This window comes from Pelodiscus sinensis, chromosome 5 (assembly GCF_052426305.1).
Source record: "Pelodiscus sinensis isolate ZL-2025 chromosome 5, ASM5242630v1, whole genome shotgun sequence".
Classification (NCBI taxonomy): domain Eukaryota; kingdom Metazoa; phylum Chordata; order Testudines; family Trionychidae; genus Pelodiscus; species Pelodiscus sinensis.
Window position 1 is genome coordinate 82,677,883 of NC_143056.1, and position 13,145 is coordinate 82,691,027.

General features: G+C 43.9%; 1 protein-coding gene across 12 annotated transcripts in view; it reads right to left on the bottom strand.

Moving 5' to 3' along the window:
• PHF21A (PHD finger protein 21A) overlaps nt 1-13,145 on the bottom strand; it is a 290,548-nt gene that overhangs the window by 25,483 nt on the left and 251,920 nt on the right. For all 12 annotated transcript variants that reach the window (XM_075927582.2, XM_075927577.2, XM_075927575.2 and 9 more), the window contains 4 exons: nt 7,445-7,543; nt 4,064-4,115; nt 1,410-1,489; nt 528-588 (listed from right to left, as the gene is read on the bottom strand). In XM_075927582.2, coding sequence (XP_075783697.1) covers nt 528-588; nt 1,410-1,489; nt 4,064-4,115; nt 7,445-7,543 — 292 coding nt within the window. The remainder of the gene's footprint in view (nt 1-527; nt 589-1,409; nt 1,490-4,063; nt 4,116-7,444; nt 7,544-13,145) is intronic.

Below are 13,145 nucleotides of genomic sequence, written 5' to 3' on the forward strand. Positions count from 1 at the left end.
GCCGGGTAGGAGCCAAAACAAAAAAGTAGACAATATAATCATCTTCTGTTGATATGCATTTTAATAGTTAAATTCCTGGACTGTCATTGCTCATTAAAAGTGCTGTCATTTGGGTGGAAATCGGGTAAATATTGCATTTTATTAATATCAGGAGAACTGAGTTAAATGGGGCCTGCATGTTGTGTAGTCTTGCCTTAACCTTTGTATTCATGACTGTCAGTTTGTAGCCCTTGGCATGTGCTGTATCACTGTAGCTGCCGAAGTTGAGTAGCCCTGCCTTATCTTGTACCTTCTTCTGTACACAGTCTCATTTGTGTAGTGTGAGACTGAAATGAGGCATTGAGCTGCTCCATAAAACTAGCTAATCCTGGAAATTCTGGTCCTTGTTTACCATTGGAATTTATTGTGCAAAGGAAGTATTACAAAATTCTACATTGTTTCTTTTTCTTTCAAATCTCAAGGGGACTGCTGATGGGAGACAGAAATAAGCACACAACAACATGGCACTGTTGAAAATAACAGCTCACCTCTTTTACGTGTCCCAGGATGCATTGTGCTGTTCAAGTATGTGACTGCACTCTTCTTACGCTATAAAGAGGAAAAAAACAACTGTAGCTAAGTAATTTTTGGTAATAATTTAAATCTGTAAGAGCTCAGACAGAGTAGGACACTACAAACTGCGTTTACTGTCTACCCTGTTCTTGGGAAGATAAATGTGGAAATACAACAAACAGTCCAGGAGCACCTTCGAGATGAGTGGGTTAGATCTACGAAAGCTCATGACATAATAAAGTTGTTAGTCTCTAAGGCACAACAGGACTGCTCATTGTTTTTACAGTTACAGACTAACATAGCTACCCCTCTGAAACATTGGAAAAGTTAGCCTTCCATTTTGCTTCTGACATTTGGACTGCTATACACCAGCATACAAGCTGATGTCCTAATGGCAAGGCCAACTGTCACTGCCATTTAATGCCATGTTTATAATGGGGGTAGTGGGAGAGTAGTATTAGGCAGAAATGACTAGATTTATGATATAAAACACTGAAAGTCACAACCCCACATTGGTCTCCCAAACTATGACAACAATTTATCTGTTTAACTGAGCTTCAGAGAACTAAGTAGGTAGCAATATGGCAACAGTATACAGCCTCTCCCCGAGTTACGAATGAGTTAGGGATCAAACACTTGGCAGTAACTCAATTTGTTCGTAACTCGGACCCCACTGAGTTACATAGCGACCATGCTGTTCGTAAGCGCAGGTCGCGTTCGTAACTCGGGGACCGCCTTTACGACCGCTCCATGGGAGCTTTAGTCATAAACGCAAATGGTCGTAACTCAACCGTTCCCAACTTGGGGACCAGCTGTAAAATGAAACTGATGGCTTCCCTCCAGTAAGAGATTGATACCTCAGGTTCAAAAATGGCTCCACTGTACACTGGATTTGCTGTTGTTCTTCTTTTCCTCTCTTGTCTCTTACTTTGGATTTCTTGTGAAAAGAAAGGTTTAGGTTAGGAACTGTGAATTCAGAAAGCATAACAATGTCTACATTATACAATCTGCAAGCAAGCAAGTTCTGACTGTGAAGCTTTCCATGAGAAGACAACACTGATGATGATAGCCATCTGTTACACTCCTGAGTTTAAATGTGAATAGATAATGGTAAAAATAAACACACGGCCAGTCAGAATTATGAAATGGCTGGTGAGAACATGTGAACACAGATATTTCATGGTGAATTTCAACACAATTGGGAACCTAAATCCAGTAGCATGTGAGGAAACCTCATTGCTATTTAAGGCAAATATAGTTAGGCTTGGAAGGATTTGATTTTTAATCAGTAAATGTTGCATAAAGCATCCGCCAGAGCTATTACTTGATTTACACACACATTTTCTGGAAATGCATTAAACTGTAAGGTCCTGCCAACACATGACTTAAGAGAATGGCAAAATCTGCTGCGGACTGCATTGCTGTGAACACTGTTTAAGGGGGTCAGTCTCAGTCAAATGCTGTGCTCTGGAAGGTATCTTTGTAACTATTAATGATCTTACCCATTACAAAGATAGCTTCCCCAATTATCACCTCTAATATCATTAGCTCACAGACATTTACCTCCCCCCCATCCCTCTTCTGTTCTGAAATTTGATTTGTCCTTTTCATATGTGTTCATTTTTTTTATTGTATCCTTTGGTATATATGGTCGTGCCAATTTTCTTCCACTATTTGATCTGAGGAAGTGGGTCTGGCCCACGAAAGCTTATCACCTAATAAACCATCTTGTTAGTCTTTAAAGTGCTACATAGTCCTGTTTTTTGTTTCAGCTACACCAGACTAACACGGCTACATTTCTATCACCTTGTGATGAGTGTGTTTGCGAATGAGGAGTGTTTGGGGTGAGGGAAACAGCAAGGCTAAACACGGGGAGCCAAGTGGTGACTAATTAAAGACACAAGGCTGTCCTAAGCAAACAAAGGACCTGGACTGAGGGCGGTCTGGGCATGCTCCTGACCATGGAGGAAGGACCCCTGTGTGTGTGACAAGAGCCACCCAGTTCCAATAAAAGGAGAGAGCACATGGCAGAAGCCCTCTTTCTAACTAGCTTGTTGGCTCGGTGGCTAGAGGCAAACCTCAGGAGTCAATATGCCTTGGCTTGCTCTGCAACCTTTTGCCTGCATAAGTGTGAGTGTGCCTGAGGGCATGAATGAATGTGTGAGAATATACTAATGAATGTGTGTGTTTGTGTGGGTGAGAGAAATACAGAGGGTCCTCGCTATAAGTCCAAGATACGTTCCAAAAAACTTATACTTATAGTGAAACAATTTAAAGCGGGGAATTTTTTTCCCCCGCAGCTGACTTCCATTTAAGCAAATTCGGGGGAAGTTTCGCATGACTTATAACGTGGGAGGACTTATAACACATCAGTTCCTACAAACATCAATGACTTGAGTGTGGAACGGATGTATACAGGACGACTTATAGCGGGGACCCTCTGTAGCTCAATCCCCTTTAGTTTAACCCTATAGTGGCATTCAATGACAGCTCAATCCCCTTGAGTTTAACCTGTAGTGGATTGTTAATTCCTCATGTAATAAATTCATGAGTGTAAACCTGCGGTGGTCTCCAGTGAAATGTGGGGTAATATTAACCACCAAAAAAACCTCCCAAAACTCACCATACAACCCCACCCCACAACCCCCACACACAAATTGACAAAAAGAAAATTTCCATTGATAATCAAAATGCACTGGTAGGCAAAGTAAGAAAAATTCTATTTGAAAACTCATAATTTGACAAAAAGATATTTACTTTATATATTTTAATGTGATGTTGAGAATTTGTGTTTTATGGTTATAAAGCTTTACATTTTTGAATCTCAACTTCTACTGTCATTAAACAGCAGTTTCCTAACCCACAATTTCAAAAATGCAAACAGATAAAAATTAGAAAAAAATTGCTTGGAATCCCTAATTTTGTGAAACTGTGAAAAATTAAATAAAGAATAGGAAAAATGCTTTAAAATAAGCATCTATATTATCAGTTGAAATTATAAAAATAAAAATTGACTTCTGCTTAGCCTAAATTTAGTACAGTGATATACAAGTCCTTGAATTTCTGCATATTTAGGCTTCATTTCATTGTAGGCCAGGAATAAAGAAATTATCAGGTCTACTAAAATACAATAGACCCATCATGTTCTCCATTTTCTAGAAATGAGAAATCCAGAGAAGGTGTTAAGGCACACTGACCTATTAGGTAATTTCTTCAAACATAAAAGCTACATAGCAGTCAATTAGTTTTTTACTGTTTCCTCTCAGACAGCACAGCATGCACTGCTTCCCCAGCCATTGACTTCAGATACCTAAACAACTGCTTTGTTTCCACCTAACAAGGGGGGGGGGGAATGAAGAGGTAGGGACAATTTTTACCTAAAGTGCTGTATGATCTTTGGTGTACGGGAACAAAGTTTACTTCACACAACAACATTTAGGACTTTTACTTCCAATTTAGAATTGCTGAGCAACAAGATCACTCAGGAACCATTCTGAGTTACTTTTCTTACCTTCCAGATGGTCATGTGTAACCAGTCCCAAAGATACCATAAAAGCAAGTTTCTGTGTCAGAGAGAGAAAACAGAGTTCATTCTAGTTACAATCCTTATCAGGAGGAACTTCATTTAGCCCAGAAAAGTCAGCTGGCAGACAACCAAGTAAGAAAAATACTAATAATTCTTTGCTCTTATATAGCACTTTTTATCTGTACATCTCAGAAAAAGTCACAGACACAAGGACAAGCAGCTTCCCCAATGTCACACCAAAAGTCACTGGCAGAGTTGGGAACAGATTCAAAGTTTCAACTCTTACACAATCACTGGCCTTTAGTAAACACCAGCACAGTCTAATTGCCAATTAAACATTGCTGATTTCACAGCTATACAATCATCATTGTTTGATTCTCAAAATAATTTACATTGTACCCACCAGGCAGGGGCTCTGGAAACCACCATACTGTGCAGAAAACTGTTCAAGAATTACTACTCTAGCACCAACAAAAGAATGTTTCAACAACTCTACCAGTGTTGGCAGTCAGAATTAATTCAGGTATTAACTTCATGGCACTGGCTCTTGGAGGTAGCTTCTAAACTCACTCCTGAGGGTGGGAAAGCTGACTGCAGAGGTATTTTGACTCCAGACTGCACTTACATTGCAGGGACGGCAAGGAACTATTCCCTTTTGAGTGAAGCAAATAGCTGGCGCTAAAAGGTGACAAGGAAACCCAATAAACTTAGAGCCATTCCTTGGATCCATTCTTTGGATCTTCTGCTGAGATCTGTTTAGATCTCAAGGACCAGCCCTCACTTAGAAAGGTGGAGCTTCTCCTTGAGCATCTAAATAGTTTAAAGGCCTCTTTTTGTGCCAACCTGCCTTTTGAGCTGAGCTCTGTCCAGTAACTTGCATGGACCCTAGGTGAATGATAGCAAAAAGAGTAGCAACAGACTCTGTCTCTGATCTTGCTTAGTTTCCAAGCCCTTTCAAAATGTGTGGTCAAATGAATCTGGACTTCAGCTTGTCCCATGGGACAGAAGGAGGAATAAGTAGCAATTCAGAAGCAGTACCCGAGAAGTGTTTGAGAGGCCTCTATCACCTCTTCTATATGGAAAGACTGGAGAAAGAATTCAGTCTTACAAGCACAGGAGAGAGGACGGGATGTGGAATAACAAATATTGACCACCACCATGAAAAGTGACTCACCTCAAGAAACCTCAGACACTAGGAGTTAAGACCGACATCATCTTCCACAGCAAGATGAGCACCATCTGAACCTATTTTATCTTTTTGTTTTAAAGTTTTGGCCATGTCTTTGTTATAGCAATGGACTTAATATGGCACTGATAGAACAGGAAATAACAGGCCCAGAAATAACCCATGATACAATGATAGGTATTTCAACTACTAACAAATTCACTCATTGTAAATAGCTTTTCAAGATTATTAGAAAGACTATTTACAAATGATATGGCTAAGAAGGCAAAACCACATGATGGAGCAAAGACTGGGAAGGATAGAGCTTAACAAGCACACTGCTACTGCAGCTGAAAGGAATCAACAACATTCAGAGCCATTCACTTCAATTCTAAACATGCAGCTCTCAAGGGTCAAAGCTTTTTAGAGATTTCCTACTATAATGCAGAAGATGCAGCTGCACCGAAGAACAGAAAACTGAACTGGGAATACACAAAGATAAAACCAATGGTCACTATAAATTAGGGATGTAAAATCCTAGTTAAACGATTAACTGTGATCCTGTGGTAAGCAGGGGGCTGCTCTAGCCCAAATGGGCTGGATCACCCTCACATGCAGCATGGTTGGCCTGGCCGGACTGAAGCGCCCCTGACCCGTGGCACTAGTTAACCGGTTACCCTGGTAAACATGCCAGTAAGGGGCATTCTTACCAGGTAATCAGTTAACTCTTTGCCTCCCTACCATAAGTCCAGCTGAATTAGGGAATCTGGTTGCAACGTGATTAGATAACCGATACACCAGGGCTATTCAACAAGTGGCCCACGGGCTGCATGTGGCCCTGATCCATTGGTTTATGGCTCGTGGTGCCGTTTGGGTTTACGCGTAGCTCAACATGCAGCCCATGGGTGGATCCTTACACATGGCCACCACTGGGAACACGCTCCACAACAGAGAGTCAATATAATGGTCTTCTGGTGATATGCATTTTAGTAGTTAAATTCCTGGACTGTCATTGCTCATTAAAAGTGCTGTCACATGGGTGGAAATTGGGTAAATATTGCGTTTTATTAATATCAGCAGAACTGACTTAAATGGAGCCTGCATGCTGTGTAGTCTTGCTTTAATCTTTGTATTCATGCCCGACAGTGTGAAAAGCTATTTGCATATATACTTGCAACCACACTTAAGTTGTGGCCCTCGGCATGAGCTGTGAGTATCATTGTGGCCCCCAGGGCTTCCAAAGTTGACTAGCCCTGCACTAGTCATTTTAAATGTAACCAGGGCTGATGTTTTGTAGTGTAGACAGGCACTAAAAAAATGCCCATTCAGAAAAAGGGATCAGACTTAAGTTGGGGTAGGTTCATAACCTGTCTGTCTTAAGATCAAAAGAAGTAGAAACAGCAAAGGCTCAAGGGCAAAGATGTTCCTTCCTTTCTTGTTTACTAGAATAAAGGTGTCAAGATGGTAAAAGCTTCTCAAGCAAGATCAAGATAACTCTCCAGCCTAGGGAATGATTCTACAAGTCTCAGATCTCAAAGGTATGGAAATCAAAAGACGTACTATAAGCTGGGTGAACTGTATGAAGGGTATTCTGAACTTTTAGGAATAAAAGGCTCAGCGTCCATAATTCTGGCAGTTCTGAACTATTTTATGCGCTATTTACATTTAGATTTATTATTCCCCATCTGTATTTCCCAATCCTTTTCAGCAAGTACACTGTAAGGAAAGTAAATGAGTCTCAAGACAGGGAAAAAAGAAATCGTGTTTGAGGGAGAAAGAGTGTATGTGTAGGGTGATGTGGAAATGAGGAAACAAACAAATACACTACCTTCCCTTCTGGTTTATGGTGTTTTTTGAAAGACAGAACACCTCCTTTTTCTCATAGGGTGTGTCTACATTGCACCATAGGTTGAAATAAGATTGAGCTACTCAAATTGCATATCTTATTTCAATCTTATTTTGAAATAGCTTATTTCAAAATATGGCACTGTCTACACAGCACTTATTTCAAAATAAATCGCTATTCCGAAATGTCCCTTACTCCTCATGGAATGAGGTTTAAAGGGACATCGGAATAAAGAGCCTGTTATATTTCAAAATAATGGGCATGCTCAAAAGACGTGAAATAGCTATTTCGGGATACCTCCAGTAGCGCTGCAGTGTAGACGTAGCCCTAGAGAACACTGAATTTGCTCTGATACCTGTGGATTTTCTTCTCGTTTTGGCTTAGGTGCAGCTGGTGGAGTAATGGTACGATTCTCTGTTTGCTTCTCCTCCGTTTCCATGTGGGGTTTAACAGTCTGAAAAGAAATAAAGTACAACTCAATACTAAGACCCTAAGTGGCATGAAAAGTGGGTTGATTACAGACCAGCTGAAACCTTATGGAAAATCATTCTATGAAAAGTCCCTGTTCAGAGGTTATACACTCTTCATTGTTTTTTTCATTCTTCATTATGAATAAAGTTTGTCTGAAAACTGTCACAATGGGCATGTCTACACTAGGACATTATTTCAAAATAGCTTATCTTGAAATAATAATTTCCAAAATAATAATTTCAAATAGTGTATTGACACTACAAGGCAGCATCAAAATAGCTCAGAATTATTTCGAAATAGTGCACCCATACTGATTGGAGCCTGCATTGGATTTTAAGACCCCAGAAGCACTCTGGGGAGGGCACCAGGAGGGCAAACACTCAGGGTATGTCTATACTACCACCCTAGTTCGAATTAGGGTGGCTAATGTAGTCATTCGAACTTGCAAACGAAGCCCAGGATTTAAATATCCAGGGCTTTATTTGCATGTTCCCGGGCGCTGCCATTTTAAAATGCCTCGTAGTTCGAACTTCCTGCCCGCGGCTACATGCGGCACGGGCTAGGTAGTTCGAATTAAAGCTCCTAATTCGAACTACTGTCAGTCCTCATTGCAGAGTTCGAACTACGGGGCATTTAAAAATGGCAGTGCCCAGGAACATGCAAATAAAGCCCGGGATATTTAAATCCCGGGCTTCATTTGCAAGTTCGAATGACTACATTAGCCAGTCTAGTTCGAACTAGGGTGGCAGTGTAGACATACCCTCAGACTGCTTGCTGAGGCTAGCTGAGACACATTTTCAGGGGCTCCTGTTTACGGCCACATCTCATATGCCACTCCTCCACCCCCATGGGATACCAAACTCACACCATGCGCTCTAGTTGCCTTTGCGGATGCCTGAGCACTCACATCATTGATCTGGAGCTGCTGCAAAGCAGTGCCAGATTCCGGCGCCTCATACTGCACCTCACAGCACAATTAATCCAAACTGCCTATGTGCTGTTCCAGCAGGACGACAACCAGCCCCAACTGGAGGACCCCCTTCACCCAGGTCCTGGTGCTCCTGCTGCAGCAAATGATCCTCAATCCCCTGGACACCGTGGAATGCCTCTTCTGGAGGAGGGAGACCAGTTCTAACTGATGGGACCTCATCATTCTGCAGTGATGGGACAACCAGCAGTGGCTCCAGAACTTCTGCATACGGAAGGCAATCTGTCTCAAGTTCTGTGAATGGCTCGCCCCTGCCCTCAGGCAACAGGATACCCAATTGCGACCCACCAACCCCCTGTAGAAGTGCATCACCATCACCTTCCGGAAGCTCACCATGCTGGACAGCTATCACTCCAGTGGGAACCAGTTCGGCGTGTGGAAATACACAATCAGGGCCATGCTCCTGCACATAGTCAATGCCATCAACATCCTGCTGCGGAGGTTCATCATTCTAGGCAATGTCTACCCCATGGTGGATGGTTTTGCCACCATGGATTTTCCCAATTGTGGGGGTGAGAACACAGACAGCACTCACATCCCCATCCTAGCCCCTGTGCCTCAGACTATATCAACAGAAAGGGGTACTTCTCTATGGTGCTGCAGACACTGGTGGACCACAAGGGACACTTCACGGACATTAATGTCGACTGGTCGGGGAAGGCGTATGACACCCACATCTTCTGGAACTCCTGCATGTTCCAAAAGATGCATGCCAGTACATTTTTCCCAAACTGCACCATCACGGTTGTGCAAGTGGACATACCGATCTGTATCCTCAGCAATGCAGCCTACCCTTTGCTCCCTTGGCTGTTGAAGCCCTACAGGGATAGCTTGGACCCCACCAATGAGAATCTCAACACCAGGCTCAGCAAGTGCTATGTGGTTGTGGAGTGCGCCTTCGGCCACCTAAAGGGGAGGTTCAGGAGTCTCCTCACCCGCTTGGACATGAGTGAATGCAACATCCTCTATATGGTGTCAGCCTGCTGTGTGCTCCACAACCTATGTGAGAACAAGGGGGAGAGTTTCCTGCCAGGGTGAAAGGAAGAGGCTGATTGGCTAACCAGGGCTTATGAGCAGCCAGGCCATATGGCAAGCACATCAGGGAGCTGTGCTCATCCAGGAGGCATAGAGGGAGAGTTTCAGCCAATGTCACCTGTAAGACTCTCTCCCAGGCCTCTTCACAAGGGGTCCCTGCATAGCGCCCCTGTGTGCCTTTCCTCTTCCACCTTCCTTCCCACTCTACCCTTCCTTCCCCGCTTCCCTCCAGAGCAAATAAAGAAGCCTTTAAAAAAACAAAAACACACAACTCTGTTTATTTGGGGGAACATACAACTGGGGAGAGGGAAGAAGGCTCAGGGCTGGGGCTGGGACTGGTGCCTGCCTTGGGTAGCTCAGGAGGCTTCAGCTGCCCGAGAGGTCCCCCCACCACCACATGTTAGGGAGCCCAAGCAGCCCCTGGGGGCGAGGGCTGGGGGGGGGGGAAGCCAAGGGAGGGAGTTTGGGCGGGGGGCAGGGGCAGGGGCAGGGGCAGGGGCAGGGAGGTGGCTGGTGGCCTGCTTCATGCACATGTCCATGTGTTCCATCACAGAGGTGATAGAGGAACACATGGCCTTGTGGTGGTGTGCCAGCTGGTCCCACAGGGCCTTCCGCTGCTCCCGGTCAGCAGCCCGCTCCCGGAACTCCTCATCAAGCCCCTGGATGAGGGACTAGAGGCAGGCCATCTGGCCCCCAGCAGATCTTTCCGGGTTTGCTTTCTCTGGAGGATCCACGGAGTCATAAGAATGGTGTGGGAGGTGATGGGACATGGCATGCTCACAGCTTGTCCAGCTGTGAAGAAAAGTTACAAAGGCAGTCATCCCAGGAGACAATGTGTATGAAGCCTAGCCCTAATCTCTGAGCCAACACCAAAGATCTTGGTTTAGATGATGGTGATGTGCTTCAAGCAACACCATCTCTTGCCTAGACAGCGGTACTTTCCAGCAGACACACGCATATCCCAGGGCAGTATCGCTACACTCTTGGCCCAGACAAGCAGGCATGGGAAGGTGCTGGCCAGGTCAGGAGCCTGCGGGCGAGGAAGGGTGGTGAGGGAGAGGGCACTGAAACAGGGCAGTTGTTTCCTTCTGCATCCCACAAACACCGATTCTGTCACTGGTGGCGTCCCACAGATAGGATACGTCTACACTTGCACCCTAGTTCAAACTAGGGGTGTAAATGTAGGCGACCGAAATTGCTAATGAAGTGGGGATTTAAATATCCTGCGCTTCATTAGCATAATCTCGCCCGCGCGCTATTCCGATCACCAGCTGATTTGAACCAGGAAGTATGCTCTGGGTGTGTTTGTTCGAATCAAATCCCTTGGTTTGAACTAATGTTACTCAAAAACAAGCAGTAACGTTAGTTCGAATCAAGGGGTTTGATTCGAACTAATGTGGCCCGGAGCGCACTTCCTGGTTTGAATCAGCTGGCGATCAGAATAGCGCGTGGGCGAGATTATGCTAATGAAGCGCAGGATATTTAAATCCCCGCTTCATTAGCAATTTCGGTCACCTACATTTGCATCCCTTGTTCGAACTAGGGTGCAAGTGTACCCACAGGGAACTTCTATCTCTGCCCGCTGGAGGAGGGGGGAGCGTTGGGGAAGGTGTGTGTGAGCAGCCTCTCCAGGAACCTTGTGGGAAGGAGCGAGGGGTTTCTGTGAGAGAGCATAATGGAGCAGAGTGCTCCAGACTAGTGCTCCATGTGCACAGACTTTTGTGTGACTCTCAGGGTGAGTAGGCTAAGTAAGGAACATGCAGCCTTCTGCAGACTGGCTGTCTGCCCCCATACATGCATAGGGAAAGTTATATAACTCACTTGAAGTGCCTTCCTTGGGATCATCCGAGGCCTGGGAGACATCCTGGGAGTTGGGGACTGGATCCAGCATGAGAAGCAGCTCCTGGCTGGAGGGCACAATGACCTAGCTGGCCTGCTCCTCCTCCTCGTTGTCATCCACAACCCTGCCATCATGGAGGCTGACACTGGGCATATCCTTGGGGGTGGGGAGGAGGTGCAGAGATTCTGGAGGTTGATCTCCTCACCCCAGACCAAAATGAGGTCAAGAATCTCCACACCAGTCCAGGCAAGTGCCCTCTTTCATCCCTGGCCAGGGCAGCCGAGAGTGCTGCAGTAGTGCTGGCAGCCATGGGGAACTCAGCGGGAGCACTGGGGTCCAACATGGCTCAGGGGATGGGTGCTGTGTGGCATGGGGCTGCAAAAGGTCTACATGTGCCACAAGCCCTTTTCCTTCAGCCTGCTGCTTTAAGCTCTGCAGGAGAAGGGGAGCATTGGAGATATCAGGTGTGTGGCTAGAGTAGCCACAAGTGCACCTGTGAGAGGCCTCTGTAGGTCAACTATTTTGAAATAGCAGCAGCTGAGTGTCCACACTACCACTATTTCAAAATAACAATTTTGAAATAAGCATTATTCCTCATGGAAAGGAGGAATTATTATTTTTAAATAACCAGACCCTTATTTTGAAATAATGGACTTGGCAGTGTAGACAATCCACTTACTATTTTGAAATTAGGGGAGTTATTTTGAAATAACTCCCTAGTGTAGACCAGGGCAGTGAGTCCTAAGAACTCAGGTATTCCTGTAACTCATTTCCTCCCTGAAGTCAGAATCCTCAACTCTCAATATCACAATCATCATCATGTTGAGCCTCAGTGATGGCACAGCTGTGATGTCACAAACTCTGAGTGAGGATCTGAATGCCGAACAGTTACAAATGTTGTTTCCTGTAAACATCCTTTATCGTAAAGATTGAGGAAATCATACCAAAAAAGACTGTAAGCAGATAATTAAATCATTGTTACTTGTTTCTGAATATTTTTCAAAGTTTTCCTGTGTTCAGCAGTTCTTTAAACAATAAATAAATGATACTGACATCAAAGAAATATCAGGATAAAAAATGCAACATTGCGGACATGTAATAAGGATTCATCAAGCTCACAGGTGATAGGCATGCACTTTTGTAGTGTACGGCTTGTAAATCTGCCTTACAGAAGACACAATAACCAGCCCCTGTGAATTTAGTAAAACAATAGTGCTTCTTCCATACACAAGATTGTAGTTGTCCATGAAACTGTGAACAATATACATTCATTGATAAGGTGTTTGAAATGAAAACAAAGATTTCATGTGAACTGAATTGGGAGCAGTTTACAGTTATCACCCAGTTAAATCTTTTTTTTTTTTTTTGAAGTTGAATATTATTTTTAATACTCCATCATCATTTGCTCTTTACTGAAGTGATATTTACTAACTATCTAGAAACTCTATTTTAAGGCATATCTTCCATCCATTCAAGCTCAGGTCTGTCATGGGAGTCTTGAAAAACCTCAAGAAGCTCACTAGCTATTTAGTTCTCCTGCAATTAAAAGGGGCAATTGGACAAGAGAACACAAATCAACAGGCTCCCACACCAAAGCAAACATGGATGGATTTTCTTATTAAACAGTCCTCGCTAAATATTTTGAATAGTTTTTATTAAGAACGTAAGAACAACCATAATGGGTCAGTCCAAAGGTCCATCTAGCCCAGTATCATATCTGCT